Source organism: Anser anser (genome assembly GCF_964211835.1).
Source record: "Anser anser genome assembly, chromosome: 11".
Lineage (NCBI taxonomy): Eukaryota > Metazoa > Chordata > Aves > Anseriformes > Anatidae > Anser > Anser anser.
The window spans coordinates 20727673-20746289 of record NC_139732.1 but is presented as its reverse complement, the minus strand read 5'-3'; the positions used below and the strand labels follow the sequence as shown (position 1 = coordinate 20746289).

Here is an 18617-nt window from a genome sequence, read left to right as displayed (position 1 = left end):
CAGCTGCCTTAGCTAATCGCTTTTCTTTTAAAGGTGATTTGCCATTCACAACATCAGATGAGTCAGATATTGTAAAGCAAGCTCCGTACATGAGTTACTAACTGCAAGACATAGGACTGGAGAATATGTACATTAACTATACCGTCTTCCAGACCTGGTTCCCAAGACTTGTTCTCATCTACTCCCATCCTGGGGACATGCACAGGAGATGGTGTCTTTGTTATTGTGTGAAAATCTAAGACATTTCTGAAATGATGTTTCTAGCGATGAAGGAAATGGCACAGTTATAAAACTTCTGTAGGCTGTGCACTGACATGAAGTCAGGATCAAAAGGAGATTGTTAAATTTGGTCCTAATAAAGAACTGAACCACACTTCAAATGAAAGTCTCAGTGCTCAAATCCATGCTCTGATCCCCTTTCAAAGTTGCTTTTTGTTGCTTTAAAAGCAAAACTTGGCAGAGCAGCGATTAGATCAGGTTCAGCGTGAAGCTTTTCAATAGCACATTCAGACTGTATCCCAGACAATCACAACGCTTCTGGAAAGGAAAACATTCACCAGTACCAGTGCTTATTTTCAGCTCCTTTCACTTTCACTAATTTAAATCCAGAGGAACAAAAAAAGATATTTAAAAAAAAGATTAATGGTAAGCAAGCATCCAGCAGACCTAAGACAGGATCCTTGGCAAACTGACATGTATTATAAAGAGATCATGCAAGTGATGCTAGGGATTAAGCCTCTGCCTATCCTAACCAGAATCGAGCCAGAAAGTATTAGGGCATAAGAACCTTAAGGGACACAGACAGTAAAGACTGACCCCGTAGACCTGAGGAACCCATTCGTTTTTCTTCCTGCTGGTAGGTGGCTTTCTGCTGGGGTGTAAGCGTTAACGAGATGCCACTGCTGTTATACATAGTGCAATATCGAATAACTTCTTCAAATGCTCCTTTCATAAAGTAAACATCTTCCTGATCCTTTAAAGTAAGGAGATAATATATCGAAGAAAGAAAAGAGGATGTTTTAAAAATACTGATAATACATGAAGTTTTACATCTTGCATAAAAGATATCTTTTCTTTGCTCTTTTACCTGTTTTGTAAAATTTCCATGCATGTGTTATTTATAGGATGTGAGGGTTTTGCTCTAGCCTTTTTTCATGCTCAGCCATCACAGACACAAGCAGAATGGTAATGAAAAGGTTGGTGAGTTTTTAAATCAGAGCACAGTATCAGCTGAGACAAGCTCCTTTAGCAGGCAAGGAAAAAAAGGCCAACATTTTCTTCCAAACAAACATCAAATCTTTCTTCCCCTGTCAGTTTTATCCAACAGCTTTTGTTTTCCTGCTCAAACCATTGCATGAAAAGAGTTATCTTTTCCCATTCAAGCACAGCATTAGAAACTAAAATTACACCCAAGTCAGGAATTTTGAGGTTTGTGCAGTTTTTCTTCCAACATAGTTACCTTTTGAGAGCACTATTTGCTAAAGAGATACCATTTCATGCCCATTGTCGGAGTGCACAATTAGGAACACAAAACCAGCCAACAGCACTGTTTGCTTTACCTGATTTTTCAGCGTGCATTTCACGGCCATCCACTTTTGTTCAGAGCTAAACGGAATTTCCTTCTTTCTTACATAAATATCTTTTATGTCAGCTAATTCCATCTAAAGCAGAGTGAAATAAAAAGAGCACTGTAATGCTAAACAATATCAAAGCTTGTCTATATTTTCCGTGCTACGTCAAGCACCGATGGTTGACCAGGTACTTCCAAACAGTCATATTTGGTAGAGCTCAAGAGAAAGCATGTGGAGAGTAGAACCTCTGTTTCAGAAACACCTTTTCCTTTCGGTGCCTGACATGGGATGAATTAAACCTCAGCCTGAAGCTTTTGCAAGAACTGCTGGCTTTTGCAAGAGCTCTGCACTGCTGTCCAGGCCCTCGGTGGGGCTTTGGATCAAAGGCGGCTCAAATCCTTTTCCTGAACCGATGGCAAAGTTCTAGGTTGGGCTCCACGGATTTCTTCCAGCCCAAGCTCGGGCTCCCCCACTTCAGCTATTTCCCAACTGCCCTACTTGAAAGAAAAAAGGAAAATTGCAAACAACTGAATAGTCTGTTACAGGTGTGGTTTCAAATTCTTCCCTGATGAGTTAAGCTCAAAATAAATTCACCACAAGAAGACCCTTCAGCTCTGACGTGTGACATTCTGAACCAACACACGTGCCTGCCCTAGCAGCACGCACTGCACCCTGTGCACAGTTGCAGCCATCAGAAGTAGCTTCCGTTCTTTCTCTGCCCCTGCTCCACCAAAAAAAAAAGTAAATAAATAAATAAACAAAATAGAAGAGACAACTGCCCACATGTTCTGCTATTGATTGGCTACTCAATGGCAGAGCAGAAGAAAGACTTACATTTAGCATTTAGGGAAATAAAATGTCATTGTTTTCAAAAAATAAAAAATCCAAACAACTGTTTTCACTGGTAGAGTTACCTGGTTTTGCCTCCTAATTTTTAAGCTTGTATCTCTGTACATCATTTCATCAGCCACCTTCTCTGCTTTACAGCCCACCTGAGGTCTGTGGACCACAGGCTGCATAGCACGGATAAAAGGTGTTTTATGGCTCCCTACCTGTGAGTATGAATACAACACTAATAAAAATAAAAAGATCGTTTTACACAATTATGACCAGAAAAAAGGTAAACAGCTATCAGATGATCCAAATCCAGGATGACCCTATGCTATGCTTTCTAGCATGGCCAGTTCTTGCTCGTTTTTCATACTCTCGCCTTTCTCCTGAACTCTTAATTGGCATTCACAGAAAATATATAAATAGACATTCTGGCTTCTGCTCAAAAGAAATCCATTATGCAGCATAATTGCACAGATTAACCAAGCAAAACAATTACTGCTATTAGCACAGAAGCTCAGGGAAGGTGGTTGTCCGTGACAAGAGTGTTACACCTTGTGTTACAAGAGGTGTACATCTCCAGCCCCAGGAAGAAGAGACAAGGAAAGACTAAAGCCAGTCTGTGGACTTTAAAGAAGTCTGATCACTGCTGTCAGACTTACAATTCCAGCTTTTATTTTTTATTTTAATTCTGAAATGTTTTAAATCTCAACAATCTTACCTTCATTGCAAGGGCCATGAGAGCTCCTTCTGTGGGCTGTCCTATCACACTGTTTTTCCTGATAATAGCGTTATTGACTACACAGGCAGCCTAGAGAAAGAAACATTATTTACACGGTTTATTTTTTCCACAACTAAATTCATAGTTTTTTCATCTCTTTAAATGAAATAAAGAGAGATCAGAGAATGAAAGCAACTACATCCCAAAACATGTGCTATTCCCCATAGCAGCACCTCTTGAGTTTAGTTCTTGTGCTTTCTAAACCTGCATAATCCCCAGGATATGCCAACATTTTGATAAAATATTACATTTTGCATAAATTAACATGAAGCAAAACATGATATATATCAAACCAGCTTGATAAGTCATGAAAACTCAGTTCCTCCTACTGTTACTTCTAAAGTGCAGTATGTGTACAGTAAAGCCTAACCTCCATTTGAGGTTCCAGCTCACATCATTTCACTATCCAAACACTCTGCTTTAGTCTACACTCGAATGCACAAGATGTTGTTTAATGCTAACAAGAAATCCAGAGACCATCGCAGTGCATATATATATTGATTACACAGCTGGCTAAAGTCTACGGTCTGTCTGCATAAAAAACCTGGACGTGGTAATGTTAATTGCTCTTTCCCCTGCCAGAGTTGTATTTTGATCCAAAACAGCAATGACACTTAACTTGATGACTCTGGTCTCTCCCTATATGTCCTATGATTGCTACCTTTCACCAATAAGCTTCAGGTTTCATATCATAATTGCTCAGAACCGTTCTATGTGACTGCCCTCGCAAGGCAGTTTATTTTAGAAATACAAAAGTGGTGTTTTCACACTCATTACCCAAAGTGATCTGTGCAAATTAAAATTGAATCTAAATAGGACAAGCTGTTTCATAATTTATACTTACCTCCACTAGTTTCCCGACTGAGACATTGGAAAATTCTTTAAGAATTTCCTTTGATGGCAGAAGATAAACATTTCCTTCTCCGTTGTAGCCCACCCCACTGACCTGAGGAACGGAGACAGAAAGAGCAAATTTCTCAGTGTCAGGCAGGACTATACTGTGTTTGTATAGAGTATGGTGCAGTTGAGGAAATTTCTGATTTTGAAGGTATTCTGGGATTTTTCTTTCTAGCTCAAGGCAATGCTTATATGAATCACTGCTGATAATGAATGTATATTATTAAGAATACATAAGAACAAAAAGAATTGGCTTGTCTTCTGAACTCATGGCAGACAAGTTCGGCAGCAGTCTCTCAGCTCAGTCAAGAGATCCAGTCCAGATCCAGTCCTTTGGTCACAGTGGGTTCACTGGCGTTGCTCAAGCTCCATCCCACTGATGCAGGGTAGCCTGAATCTCCACTACCTTATGTTTCACAGGCCTGCATTTTTCATCCACTTTACATGCAGGTAAACGAGCCAAATGAAAATATGAAGTCACTCGTAATAAATATTCCTACAGTAGGTGGACCCACAAGGGTCAGTGTTGGGTTTCAGTGTTTACAATAACTGCGGAGCACAGCAGATGAAGTCAATGAAGAACTTTGTTTATGGCATCTGAGCAGCTTTTGTACACGCAGCCCCACCTCTGCCTGTCTCCAGCACTGCGAAAGTCCCTTCTCTTTCACGCAACCAGTGACGTACAAGAAAGAGATGTTTTAGGACTGACTCAATATTCCTCACTTGGGCCTCACTGAACTAAAAGCAAATTGGCCCCACTGAGCTGGAATAGGAAAGGCTGTATCACCACCTCGTCCGTACCTCTGCCTGGAACCCGTCCGAGGTCACAAGCCGAGTCACCGTCATCTCGTTGGCTGTCAGAGTGCCTGTCTTATCTGAGCAGATGACATTGCAGCAACCTGATGCAGGGAAGTTTTTAATCAGAACTCATAAATTACGCAAATAATGAGATCCAAGGCCCCAGAAGGAGGAGAACACGTTCCCCTGATGCTGTTTAAACTGCACCAATAAGAAAGGGAGAAAATACCAACGGATGGATGAGTTGTGAGGAAAGGATGAAGGGAAAAGAATTTGATTGCACTTCAGGGTATCGTGCACAGAATTTGGTTGTGAGATGTGCTAGGAGACATCTGAAGATGTCTTTATGTTGTCTTGAGAATAAGCCTGTGAGCAGTTGGAGAAGGCCCTCATCTCCAGGGAGGTGACCAACGTACCCAAGCTGCAGTATTACACCTGGACAGAACAGCTCTTACATTCGGAAAAAAATTATCAAATTCGCGCTCTGCCACATGCTTCCTCAAACGGGCCGTTTGACCCTTACTTCCCTCTCTCTAAGTCAGGAACAACAGCACTCCCTGCCTCCCCAAGGAGTTGCAAGGCTGCAAAACCACCAAACCTGTTACCAAAAAATACTTTAAAATCCACACTGAAGAGTGGAAGCTGCCCCACTCATGCTCTGTTTTTGTGGCCATAAATCACATTTGTTCCAGAGTCCATTTACACCAAAATACAGCAAAAAAATGAGTTAGCGGTCACCACGGGCTAGTTTCTACTCCTTAAAAAGGGAAAAACATGACTTTAATGCAAAAAAGAGAATCAGACTTCAGCTCCCTTCTATGTCTGAATATCTTTCATTGCTTTGGAGGTGACCACGTGGCTTAGCACAGACCCGTGAACGTGGTGACCACCAGGTAAGAGCCCAGAAAGAATAAATAAGATTGGGCTGTGACCAAATTAATTGCGGTTTTGATGGATTAGCACGGAGAAAAGCTATCACCTCCAATATTTCATTTTTAATTATTTACAATCAAAGAATCAGGTAAAGCAGAAGGATTGTCTTTCTCCTTTTGAGAAATGAAACAGATGTGGTGCAATTAACGTGCAGGAGAGTACAACTTTTTCCACACTTCGGCCGTCTTGCAGAGTACCTGGACATCTGGCAGTTATGCCTATTTGGGCGCAGCCCTTCCAGAACAAAATTCTTACTGAGATAAGGCAGTCTCAGATGTCCTGGGTCAGGGCAGGTACAATAAAGTGAGGGTGATAAGATCCCTTAACTGCAGAACAAACAAGGGTAGTTCAAACAATAGCAGCATTTCTAAGTCAGAAAAATCTTAGCTGAAGATCCGGCTGTGCAGCAGACATTTGAGATTACTCAGGCTGGGCTTGGCATTTGTTGCACATTTTAATGAGTGGGACTAAATGCACATCTTCTCCTTCATCTAAGTGCCATACTGACCAAGGTCAGAGTAGCAAAACCTGGAATATGGTGACCTGGGGATGAGGGCCAATTTGAAGGTAAAGGGAGGTGAAATAATACTTTCATTATGGTTTATTTTGCCCTGGAGCTGCGAGAATTGCTGGATGCCTTCTCATCGTCCTCTCTATGCCTATTTTCCATGACTCTTTGGACATCAGGGAGATGGCTGCACAGAAGGGCAGATGGTTTTGTCTATGTTGCCAGGCTTAACTTGAGGGGCTGCAAGGTTTTTTAGCCAGACAGCAAAGAAGCAGACTGGAGGGACCTGCAGGGTGGTCCCACAGAATAGAGAGGAATGAGAAACCAAGCCTTAAACCCAAAACAGACATGCCTGCAGAGAAGCACAAATTTTGAAGCAGATGAACAAACCATGTGGCTCCTTTGCAGCCTTACCTAAGGTTTCTACTATGGGCAGCTTCTTCACAATCACTCTTTTCTTGGCCATCCGGAGGACACCCAGCACCAGCGTTACGGTGACCACGATAGGAAGGCCCTCTGGGATGGCAGCCACCGCAAGGCTGGGGACAGCAGAGAGACAACGTCTTCAAAACGCGGGTCAAGCTGCAAGGACTGACCAAAATGTGCCAAAGGGACATCTCCGTGGGGGCAAGTTTTCCTGCTTATATGCAAGCATCTGAGTGGAAGCATGCAGAGCTTACTGTTGGGACTACTGGCACACCGTAAATACAAAAGCAGGATATTTATAGAACCCTTCAACCTTTTTGGGGGGTGATTGTGATGGAGCAATCACTTTTCTTTTTCTCATTGCTGAAGAGCAATATTTTCTGGCTAAGTAGGAATTTAAGGGCTGGATTTCATTCATTTAACATTCTGATTATGGAAGTTGAATATTCCCTGGCATCGCAGTTCACACATTAGCTACTGGCCACATGCAGCTCCACATCTCCTACATGTAGCTTTTTTTTTTTTTTTTTTTTAAAAGGACTGATTTCGGAGCCATGACAACGCCAAACATCAGGTTTTATGGGCCATACTAAAAACACATGGTTTATTATGTTTGATTAGGAGGTTGTGCATGCATTTCATGCTACATAAAATGCAAATTCCTGTCTTTATAAGTAAACCTAGTAAGAACAGCAAAGGCTAATATTTGCTGTTGTTACACTCCCACTAAATTCATAGTACAGATAGGAGAGGACATTCATGGCAGGATGAGGTGGAAATGTCAGTGATGATTTTCAAAATACTTTGTTCAGAGGAAATAAGGAAAAAAAGATTTGAATTTGATTAATTTCTAAAATTAAGTAAACCCTCATACTTCTTTTTCTATTAAACTCTATTGTAAAGCAAACGTTAATTGCACCAGTGTAAGATCAATGTGTACTTATGAAGAGCGTTATCCAAGTTCTCTTGTGGATTGTCTATTGTTTTCAGCAGTAAACTCCCTGGGACATATTTCATTATAATCAAAGAGAAAAGTGCTCTTCAGTCCTCACCTAACTCCAATTGTGAACATGCTGAGAAGATGCTTCCCTTGTAACCAGCCAATGAGCATTATTAAACCTGGTGGGGGGAAAACATCCGATTAAAATACATTTATACATCTATAATCTGCTTTAGCTGCTGTTGGGGAATGGAATATGCAATGAGGCCCCCAGATCTCTCCATCCCAGGCATCTGTGCTTGGACACCCCCACCCAGGTAAGCCATATCAACAAGTACTTTTGAAAAAAGTGGCCCTGGAGCACAGAGGGCTCTCACAGCTGACCGTGCAAATACAGGCATTGTGTTCAACTCACCAATTATCCCAAAGGAGAAAAGAGTGAGTTGCTTCCCCAGTCTGTCCATGCTTTTCTGGAGAGGTGTTTTGGGAGTCTGCAAACAGAGAACAGCTGTTTTGATTTGCTTATTATGTAAGATTAGAATAGGATGGTAGGCCAGAGTGACTGCCCCACACAGTCCTGGTTATGATTACTGGGGTCCTTACTGCTGCCCCATGTACCCTAGTGCTTATGCACCCAAAGCCCAAGACCAAGAGTCAATTAGTTTTATAAAACCTCATCTGTGTTGGTTGGTTCAGAGATCTAGCCTGTGAAAGCTTGGCATGTGTAGAAGTAAAATTTTTTATATCTAGAAGAAATTGAGGGAAAAAACTAAAGAACAAGGACAAGAAGCCATGCAGTTTAGGTGCCCCTTGGTCACACACAGGCATTCCATAGCAGAAACAGAGACAGACCGGGTGCATTAACTCTCAGGACTGCTCCTCCTCACCAACTTTCATCCAGCACACCCAACATTTCCAGAGTTACACAGAGGTTCCTTTACCTCTTCAGCTTGCATCATTTTGAACACCTCTCCAAACTGTGAGTTTTCACCCGTCCCGATAACTATGCCCTGAAAAGAAGTGGGGGAAAAAAAAAAAAAAGAGAGAGAGAGAGAGGCAAATGAAAAAAATCCTATTTGAAGGATTCTGTGACAAATATCAAGTAAAAGGTTGCAAGTTACAGGACTCACTTTTCCCTTCCCGTATCGCACCAGGGTCCCCATGAAAACAACATTGCTCAGCGTGGTTATGTCTCCGGCTTCCAGCAACACACCATCAGTCTTGTTGCAAGGCTCAGCTTCTCCCGTAAAACTGGATTCATCCACCAGCAGATCTGTAACCTAATTAAACCCACATATTTCTGGCACTGTTAAAACAATTTTCCAAAGCAGGCTCTTGTCCATACAGCTATATTTACCTCTATTAGCCTGAGGTCTGCAGGGACCCTATCGCCAACAGAAAGATATATGATATCTCCAGGCACAAGCTCTCGTGCTAGAAGATGCTGCAGTTTTCCTTCCCTTAGGCTACATTAGGCAAATGGAAAAAGAATAAAAAAAAAAAACAGGCTTTATTCTTTGTGCAGACTTGGGAATATGACTGGCAGGGGAGCAAAAGCCCCGCTCCAAAGAGCTTCCAGTGTGCATAACATACAATCTGCATAACCATGAGCGTGTTCCCCATTGGGCTCAGTTTTAATTCTTAAACAGATGGGCAACTTACAGAAGATTTACATTTCAGCAGTAAGTGACTTGAACGACACTTAGTAGGTAGGAGTGACAAGAAGGTGTGCTTTCCCATTGCTCACGCTTTAAGTAGTGACATGCTGATACCTTGATTGAAAAAGCTTGAGAAACTTTTTAATGACTGGCATTTTTTATTGTATTTAAAGTATCGCGTTTCAAGCGGATAGATTCTTACGGTGCTGTTATATTGTAAAAATAAATAAATAATTTAACAGCGGTGTTCGTAAGATCCAAACCCAGGTGAACTTTGAACCAGAATAAAGCCCTACAGAGCTTTTGAGACGGAATGTTTCTCTGAGCCTCACGGCTTATTTGCGTTGGCTGTGACAGGACCAATTTGCAAAGACACAAGCAGGAAAGCACAATCTAAAGTGCTGATACCGAGCATCAAAGCAGCCGGGCGTGGGCGCCTGCCATGCCCCACAGCTGCCCCACAGGCAGTGGCATGGCCACGTTCACACGTGGCCGGCTGTAGGCCTCTGTGCCTGTGTGTACGGACAGCAAGGGAGTTTTTTTTTTAGTTTAAAACTCTTACCCCTTGTCCTATCACTATACTCCCTGACAGAATCCATCCCCAGCTTGCCTGCAGCCCCCTTTAGGCCCTGGCAGGCCGCTGTAAGGTCTCCCGAGAGCCTTCTCTTCTCCAGGATGGACAACCCCAGCTCCCTCAGCCTGTCTTCACCTCCCAGACACCGCTTTCTCATCAGGCACACGATGGCCTGAAATCATTTTCTCCACAGGTTGGTTCTGCCCTCATAACCCAAAGGACGCAGAACCACCGAGCCAGGCAGCCAGCCGCGCCTCACCAGTTGCACTCGGGGGGGACCAGCTTGTTCAGTTCTTCCAGAGACTTTTCCGAGCGATACTCCTTTTGAACAAGAAAGGAGAAGAAAGCCAAGTTACGTGAGCGACCTGCTCATGGCACAGCCCCGGCTGTGGAGCAGAACCCTGGCCGACGTACCTGGATGAAGGCCACGGTGACCACGATGAGCACCGCCTGTGGACAGAGAGGTGTTAGAGGCACGGGCACGCCGGCTCTGGGAAGCAAAGGGTTGGGTGACAGGAGATGTGCCACCTACCATGGTGATGCTCGCTGCATCCTCATATTCTTTAGTGATGACGCTTACTAAGGCAGAAGCCAGCAGCAAGAGAATGAGGGGATTTTTAAACTGGGAAAAGAGACCAAACAAATTGCGGTATAACGTTAAACATGGTCTGAGCTGGTCTCAGGAAGGATTTAGAGGTGCTGTTTTGCTGTAGGGACTTTGCTGCCCAGACAGAGCAGCTGCAGTGCCCATGGCCAGACTACATGGGACAGCCAGCATCAGGGACTGCAGGACAAGGCAGAGGCTCTCACCAAGACACAAAAGTTTCCTCTCTTTCCCCCCAGCTGCACAGGCAAGGCTTGTCTATGCAGACCTATAGTGCAGGGCTGACTCTAAAATCTCCTTAGAGTCAAGACAGGTGCAGACAAAACCTTTTATTGTCTTTTCAGAATTTGAAACCAGAAATCCTCTCTCTTTTTTTTTTTTTTTCCCCTTCTCATTAATCTGCTAAGCTCTGCCCTGGTCCCAGGCGCCAGCACTGTACCAGTCAGATGCTGCAGTCCCAAAATCATGGAAAACATCACCAAAATCAGCAGAGGCTCAGGAAAATCAAGTGCTTTTGGAGAGTTCCTTACTTTTCCCCCCACACTTTTAAACATGGATTTTAAGGACCTTACTCATACTTGAGAAAATCTCAGCACTATTCAGCTAATGTAGGAATTGGTGGAAGTGAATCACATTGAAGAGTTTGTTTGGTGTCCTCATAGGAGAAATAACTTTTTAAAGTAGTCAAGGAAGAGTAAAAAAACCCTCCTAACACTTCACTGTTTTTGAAAATTAAAAAAATCCTTGAAGAGATTTAGTGATGCTTACACCAAACTGCTAAAAGAGTATTATTTGCATTTAAAAAAAAAAAAAAAGATAATCCATGCAATAAAAATAAAGTCTTTCAAAGAAAGGAAAATCTTCATTATCTAGCTAAAATAAAACCAAAGCAAGCAAAAATAAATAAATAAATAAATAAATAAATCAGTCAAATTGCTGGCTGAAAACACAAAAAAATTTAAACCACCTTTCTTGTTTGGTTAAAAGCTCTGAAAGAGAGGTGAAAGATACATTAAATACTGATAAGAGTAGTTAACAAAAGCAAGACTCAAAAATAATTCAGTTGGGGAAAAACAGGACAGCACATCCCACCTTCTGCCAGGCTTCTTGGGTGCAGCTGGCTTGAAGGGCACCAGTGACTGCCAGCGTAACCAAAATCACAGCTATGGATGGTTTTCCCAAACCTTTAATGATTTTATCACTTGCCTTAAAGAGAATAAATGTGCTCCAGAAACCAGGTCACCGAGCTATAGCTTTTGATTTGCAGGCTGCATGGAGATAAAAAGGTTTATTTTTATTTTAAGATGTTATCTCCACTTTAAATGAACCCACATCTGCATCTCACAATGGCTTTCCTGTGGGAACAGACAGTTTCAGTATCCGGGGCACATCCTGTCCCAAGGCTGAATCCAGGGAAGTCGAAAGCCTGAATATTTCAACATACAGACACTCTCGGGACACCTCAGCCAGGGAAATGAGAGTCTGTGCTGAAAACCCCTACCTGGTCTAGGTATTTCTTCCATATGGGCTCTGCGTTATCTACTGAAAATTCATTCCAGCCATGTTTCAACCGGCGCTGTAGCACAGAAGTCTCCGAGAGTCCAGTGTGTAAATCAACCTAGCAGAAAATCAAAGCAAAACAACTTTACACATTGTAGGATAGTCATAGAAGAAGGAGTAAGGCCAATCTTTTTATGTTAAGAAATTGTCAGTAGACTGGGCATGATGCTCATGATTCAGTGTCACAAAGGCCTGGGGCTGCTCTTTGAGCAGTGTGTGGCTCCACAGCCAGCACAGTGTCCCCCAAAATAAAGCTATCTGATGCTTTTCTGCTTAGGCACTTGGTTTGTTGAACTGTAAGACTTGACCATCAGTTCTCACAGGAACTCATAAAACAAGCATAAATTAATTAAAAAATATATATATATTTCGATTGGTGAGAAATTATACAAGAGATGACAAATTAGAAAACCACACTGCAGCAGGGGTGCCCGTGATTTGTTCCAGGTGGGGGACGGTGGCTGGGCAGGGCAGGACATGGGGCCAGGCTGCGTGGGAGCTGCAGAGAAGTCACCCAGGATGCTAAAACCACGTGAGGAGTTTTGCCTCTGAAATGAAACCTGCCACAAAAAGCAGGGGAAAAAGGGCTGCGTGCATTTGCACAAGGTTTCCTAAGGTGCTGAGGATAATCTGGGTCAACAGGTGTGCAGCCTGCAGACTGCGATGCTATTTTCACAAGCACAGCTCAAACACTTACATTTAAGGCTTTTGCCAAGTCTTCTTTATGGCATTTACATGCATCTTTTGGGGGCAGAACCGTCACCTCCTTCTCCTGCTCAATGACTTTCAGCTCACATTCCTCCTGGCTCTGCAGAAAGGAGATAAAGCGCTCGTTAGGCAAGAACCCCATTAAGAGAAGCCGTTCAACATCTCTTCACCTCTTCCCCCTAATCCCATTCCCTTATCTCACCAGCCCTATGGCTCCCCAGTTAGCTAAAACACTTCCCACATCGCAGCGCTCTATAATACTCACTAATTAATCCTCAAAGCCAGGAGGAGCACCTCCTTATGCCCAGCAGCGAGGAGCTCGGGCACCCACCCGTGACCCCTCCAAGGACAGCTGGAGGCTGGGAGAAGCCGGTCCTGTGCAAGCAGGAGGCGGTGGCACCACCCTCCAAGCAGGAGCCCCTTCATTTGGGTGATGGCAGAGCAGGAGATTTGCTGTGCTCTACCCGCAAAGTGCCTGATGATGTTGTTGTGTTCAATACCGTTCGATAATTAGCCCAAATACTGGCACTTTTGATCACCCCTGCATACATCCAAATAGTCAGCGACAACTGAAGGAGCTCAGTGTAACCCCCCAGCCCTGCAGCATCCCAGACAGCCCTCGTGCCCCATTCCACACCAACACCTCTGGTCGTCTTCCACGCACATTTCCCAGCAGAAAAGACCACAGCTGTGCTCTGCCCCCTTGCTGCCTTCATCTCCACACAGCAAGCAGACAGGGATGCTGGCAGCACGCTTCACCCCCCTACAACCTCCCTTCCCCTCCACTGTCCCCAGCTCATCTCCCTTGAGAGCTCCCCCAGCTGCTCAGCAGAGGAGGGAAGGTAAAAATTGGGTTCAGCTGAGTGTTTTTCGGAGCCTTTACAAAGATTTTGAGGCTGCCTTGGTTGCGAGGCTGAGCACTTTTGTTGTTATCAGCTAGTGGAAAGCAATGTGATTAGGAGGTGGATTACCCCAAAGACAAACACACAGCAGCACCGTGGGCAGGAAAGCATGCAGGATTCTGCTGTTTGCAGGGATCCTGCCCAAGATCAGCATTTTTCCATGCCAGTATCTTCCAGCCCACTGCACGCTTGATGCTCAGAGCAAGGAAAAAACATTTTCCCTTGTTAAAAATATAAACTTGTCAGAAGGAAAAATGAATGGAAAACATGAGATAGAAAAACTCTCTGCTCCAATGGGAGGAAGCAAACCCCCCTGGTGAGGCTGGGCAGGGGATGCTTGCTCACACGAGGCTCCTTTCCCACCTCTGCAGCCATTTTCCACCTCCAAGCAGGAGAAACCCTCTTAAATCTCACCCTAACTTCTCCCTTCCGTGATAAAAAAGACACAAACTGGAGCATTTGCTGAGCTCCTCTTGTTGCTCTTCCCTTGAATGCAGCAATCCTGGATGCTGTGAGTGGAGGAGGCTGGGTGCTGCGAGGGTGAGCGCGGTGCTGAGGACCCTGGCAGGGGACGCTCAGCCCATGGGAGAAATTCAGCACCCAGGGGGTTTCGGGGTGGAAACGCTCAGGCTCAGGTGCTCAGCAGCACCTGAGCAAGGGCTTGGAGGATGTCGGAGACGCCTGAACCAGTATTTGGGGAGTTAGCCCTTCTATGAATACTCAGGAGGTGTCCAGGAACAACCAGTGTTCTGCAGTCCAAAGCCTGAGGGAGATGCAGAAAATCTCTCTTCCTTACGTTGCAGCACTCCTGTTACTGCTGTTTAAGCAGCTTCTACAGGCTCCTCCATGCTGCCAATGGCATGAACAGGTACCGCTGCCTCCGAGGAGGCTGTATTTTAATTAAAGGAGACGGAGGTGGGAAGAGACACGGGCAGAGGCGTAACATGCCTGCGGTCCCACAGAGCTGCTAGGAGAAGGCAGAGCTGCCAGCTCCCCGCGCTATCACTGCTATTTACCCTCGGAAAGGCGTGGAGGAAATGAATGACAAGAGCACACAGTGCGCGGCCGCGAATCAATAGCCAGGCCAGCAGCGCCGTGCTCCTTGCAGCCGGGGCTGCTCTGCAAGGAACACTTTTCCTGTGAGCTGATTTCTACTGATCAGCTTGTGCCCGACAGTGATTTGCCTGGCACGGCTTCTCCTCCCAGAGCAGCTCCAGTGATGGCCAGCTCGGGACTGTCTTGTGCATCGCTCCTTGTCTACCTTTTAAACCAGATGTGGGCTGTCAACGTTATCAATGCACACTTTTAACCTTTATCCCTTATACATAATTCAAGCACAAAAGCGTGATGCCATTAGAGCAGGTTAGCAAGAAGGAGGAATTACAATATATCCCCTGCTCGGTGGGCTTGGGAGATGCTGGGGACCTGGAGAGGCCCCATCCATGCAGCAGCCCACCCTGTGCTGCTGCTGCCCACACCGCTGCATCCCCGGCCCCAAAATGATCCATGGATTGTCACACTGAGCAGCCGTGCCAACAGGGAGAGCGCAGGGAGCACGAAACCCTCGTTGTGTGCTCTGGCAAGCGGCCCAGAAGAGCAGTTCTTGGGATTTCCACTCCCCCAGCTCTGCTTTTCCTGAGCTTTTGGGTATTTCTCACTCCCCGTCTTAGGTTACTTTGGACCAGCTAGTGTATCGTAATCTGGTCAAAAGTGGGCTGGGTTATTGAGTCTGACAAGGAACCCTTTAAAATCTTAAACAGAAACCCTCTTCTTGTCTATTCTTCATACCTAATGAAAAAAAATAAACCAGACTAATCCCTCAGAAGCCCTTCGGGCTGCTTTTTGGGCACATGTGGCAGCTGGTGGCCTGGGGAGCTGCGTTTCAGGGGCACAGGAACCCCCCCTGCAGCAAACCCCAGCCCCCCGAGCAAGGGGCTGCCTCGCTGGGCTTCCTTATCGGAGCCACCCGGTCCCAAAAGGACCAAAAAGCCAGATTTAAGGCAGCTTTGGTGCATAAGGTCTCCTGGGAGGGAGCTGCTGCAGCCCCAAAACCCCGGGGGAGCTGGAGGGAGTGAGTTAACTCCTCGCTTGCTGGATGCTTTGCAGAATGCAGAAATTGGGCTTGACACCTCTGAGGGTTTGAAAACGTGTACGTAAGGAAAAGCCGTACCACTGCTTTGCAGAAGCAGTCCCATGGGTTCTCTTTCTTTACCTGGAAGGCGAGCTGCACTATTTAGTTTTATTTTGAGGGCATATATAAAATTAGGTACCTGCATGGTAGGGAAAATATTCTGGTGAGGATGCTCTGCAATTCTGGAAAGATATAGGAACAGAGCCTGTGATACCGGTGCTCCCTGCCATGGCTACTGAGACTCTAGTGGATTAAGTGCTATGGGAGAAAAGACAAAAAGGTTTTTGGTGATGCGATGTGCCTGGGGCAGGAGCCAGCTCTTTCTGAACCTAAGAGGAGAGCCCCTAAACCACAGCAGATGCCCGGTGAGCTGGCAGGAGATCCTGGCAGGGAGCTCCTCTCCTCTCCTGGTGCGTTCCGAGACCGTAAGGGTGTTCCCACCTTGCCCTGACTTCGGTTCTTTGGGGATGAAGGAACCAGTGACCAGATCTGGGCTTGGATGTTCTTCAGGTTTCTGCAGGAAAAACAGGGTTCTCTTCAACCGAAAGCCAGCGCTGCAAACTCCCTGTGATTCTGAATGTGCCACTGTAGACAGAGAACTGAAACTTTATGCATCAGAGTCTCTACGCCAGCTGCATTTGTGCTTTGATGTGGAAGTTAACTGTTCTGCCACCTCCAGATAATGCCATCGGCAGAGCCCAAGGGCTGCCCATCACCTTGCAGCCGCCAGCACTGGGGCTTCTCCTTCGCTCACTGCAGCCAGTGTATTTATCCTGCTTGAGACTCATCGGATCACCTGGACTCACATCTTTAAGGCCCAGGACAATCTTTTTGACCTGGCCACTTAAGAACTATAAAACTGAAAGTGTTCTGTGGCTATTTTCAAATAAAGATGCAAAATATCATCCTTAGAGGAGACACGAGTCATTTACCAGACTAAATCACAGTCTGGGAATATTCTCTTGATTTATCAAGTTGTTTAAGGCATGGCAGTTACTGAGATTAATAATAATAGTGGCAAAATGCAGAGAATTCTTTGGTGACTTTATATAGAATAAACTGGGAACTCCTTTCAGGAGTGCAATAACTGCTATTCATTGCTCTGCCCCAGTGCAGCGGCTTCCCAGCAGTCACCCAACATACTGGCTTGGACATTGTTTGGATTTATTTAAGCCTCACTCTGACAGCATTGTAAAAAGGTTTTCTGGTGGGTATCTAAACGATAGCAACATCTATGTGTCTTTGGAATCAGATTATTCCTGACACCCTCGAGTCTCTGCAGACCTGCTCTGAAGTCGCTCCATCACCGCGCTCACCCGTAATGGGTTCTTCCAGGACTTGCCTGGAAGTCGCTTCCCCACTGCACTTGCACGTTGCTGCCTACTTCCTACGCCTGCAGCCAAAACGCCAACCGTTTCCCCGTCACGTTACACAAGTATGACGCTGCACGGACTACGGCTCAAATTCAGGCAGGGCGTACGTTTGTCAGTAAATATGTATCATTATTTATTTTGGCACGACAGAAAAGTTACTGCCAAAGAACAAGCCAGCCTAATTGCCGGCGGCATCCTGACTACATAGGATTGGAAACCTCAGCTTCCTATCAAAGCGAGATTACAGAAATTTGTAATCTCAGCGGCACCTTCCTCTCCTTGGGGTTTCGAGCTGTGTTTAAGTGGCACAGAGCAGCAACACACAACACACTGCATGGTGCGTGGGGTAAGAGCTCAACGTCTTCTTTTCTTCTCTCTGTTGCCCTGACCAACCCCCTGCTGGAAAGACAGGGCTCAGAAATGATCAGAGGATTAGCTGAAATGACATCTGACAAAGGCCTCAGTCAGAAAGGAACACAAGCATCTTGAAATGTATGGATGGTGTTGTGGGGACAGGACTAAAGGCCAAGGTGCTAAAAGAATTAGATCAGGTTCATGTGGGAGGGCGCCCGATCTGTCTGTTGTGTGGGAGAAAAATGGGTCTTGAGCAATGGTAATCCCTGTGCCGAGCAAACACGTGATGATAAAATAATCCCAGCCTGTGAGTTTCAGTGGAGAGAAAGCAACAAGAGTAACAAACGTGACTCCCAGGCCACCACCGGCCACTCTCTGACCCATCTGTGAGGGTACCAAGGAGCGGTAGTGAAGGGAAAAATCGATGTTCATAGATCAGCATTTTTCAGGAAAAGAAAGTATTATGTCAGAGTTATGAGTAGAGCTGCCCAGCTCATCTCGGCCACTCATTAGCAGTGATGAATGCAGGCAGAGCACACAGACAGCCCGAGGGGTCAGCCCGGCTGTCCCAGCCCATCTGCTGCGGCCTGAGCTGCGCGCCCTGCCCGTAGCACGCAGCACGCGTATCCTCATCTTGTCCCGCTGCCTGGTAAACATCAGCAACCTCGTCCTGCTTACAGGGAACGATTCGGCTCTCAGGGCACGGCCACAGCAACACCAGGTTAGCGGCCGGACAAAGCAGACCGGCAGGCAAAGGTGACAGATTCAACCCCAATCCTACAAATTATTTTTGGCAGGTCCAGGCAAGGGACATAAGAAATCCTCACCTCCTCTTCCGGCTCGGCGCTTCCCAAGGGCTGGTATTTCTGCGTGAAGCGGACGGGGGACCTTTTCTGGAAGAGTTTGGCGAAGCCTCCCTCGACCATCTTTGCCGGGTCGGTGGGAAGCGCCCCGGGGGCCACGGTGCCGCTGCCACCCGCTGCGGCAGGGCTCGAATTCCCCAGCAGGCGCGGGGTTATGGTTACGGGCGGGGAGAGGCCGGGTTACCTGCCGCCAAGTCACGCCTTC

The 18617-nt window shown here is 45.6% G+C and overlaps 1 protein-coding gene across 2 annotated transcripts in view; it reads right to left on the bottom strand.

Annotated features, from left to right (window-relative positions):
- Positions 1-18617, bottom strand: part of ATP2C2 (ATPase secretory pathway Ca2+ transporting 2) — a 24578-nt gene extending 5961 nt beyond the window's left edge. The window contains exons 1-17 of one of the 2 annotated variants that reach the window (XM_083851532.1): positions 18377-18617; positions 12779-12889; positions 12023-12139; positions 10450-10539; positions 10332-10367; positions 10177-10238; positions 9043-9151; positions 8816-8965; positions 8627-8695; positions 8101-8176; positions 7798-7864; positions 6734-6858; positions 4882-4979; positions 4028-4129; positions 3124-3213; positions 1560-1661; positions 817-973 (exon numbers count right to left, since the gene is read on the bottom strand). In XM_083851532.1, coding sequence (XP_083707658.1) covers positions 817-973; positions 1560-1661; positions 3124-3213; positions 4028-4129; positions 4882-4979; positions 6734-6858; positions 7798-7864; positions 8101-8176; positions 8627-8695; positions 8816-8965; positions 9043-9151; positions 10177-10238; positions 10332-10367; positions 10450-10539; positions 12023-12139; positions 12779-12889; positions 18377-18475 — 1660 coding nt within the window. In that variant the 5' untranslated portion in view covers positions 18476-18617. Of the gene's footprint in view, positions 1-816; positions 974-1559; positions 1662-3123; positions 3214-4027; positions 4130-4881; positions 4980-6733; positions 6859-7797; positions 7865-8100; positions 8177-8626; positions 8696-8815; positions 8966-9042; positions 9152-10176; positions 10239-10331; positions 10368-10449; positions 10540-12022; positions 12140-12778; positions 12890-13430; positions 13521-18376 lie in introns of those variants that run through there. The other variant, XM_083851533.1, reaches the window with a different exon arrangement.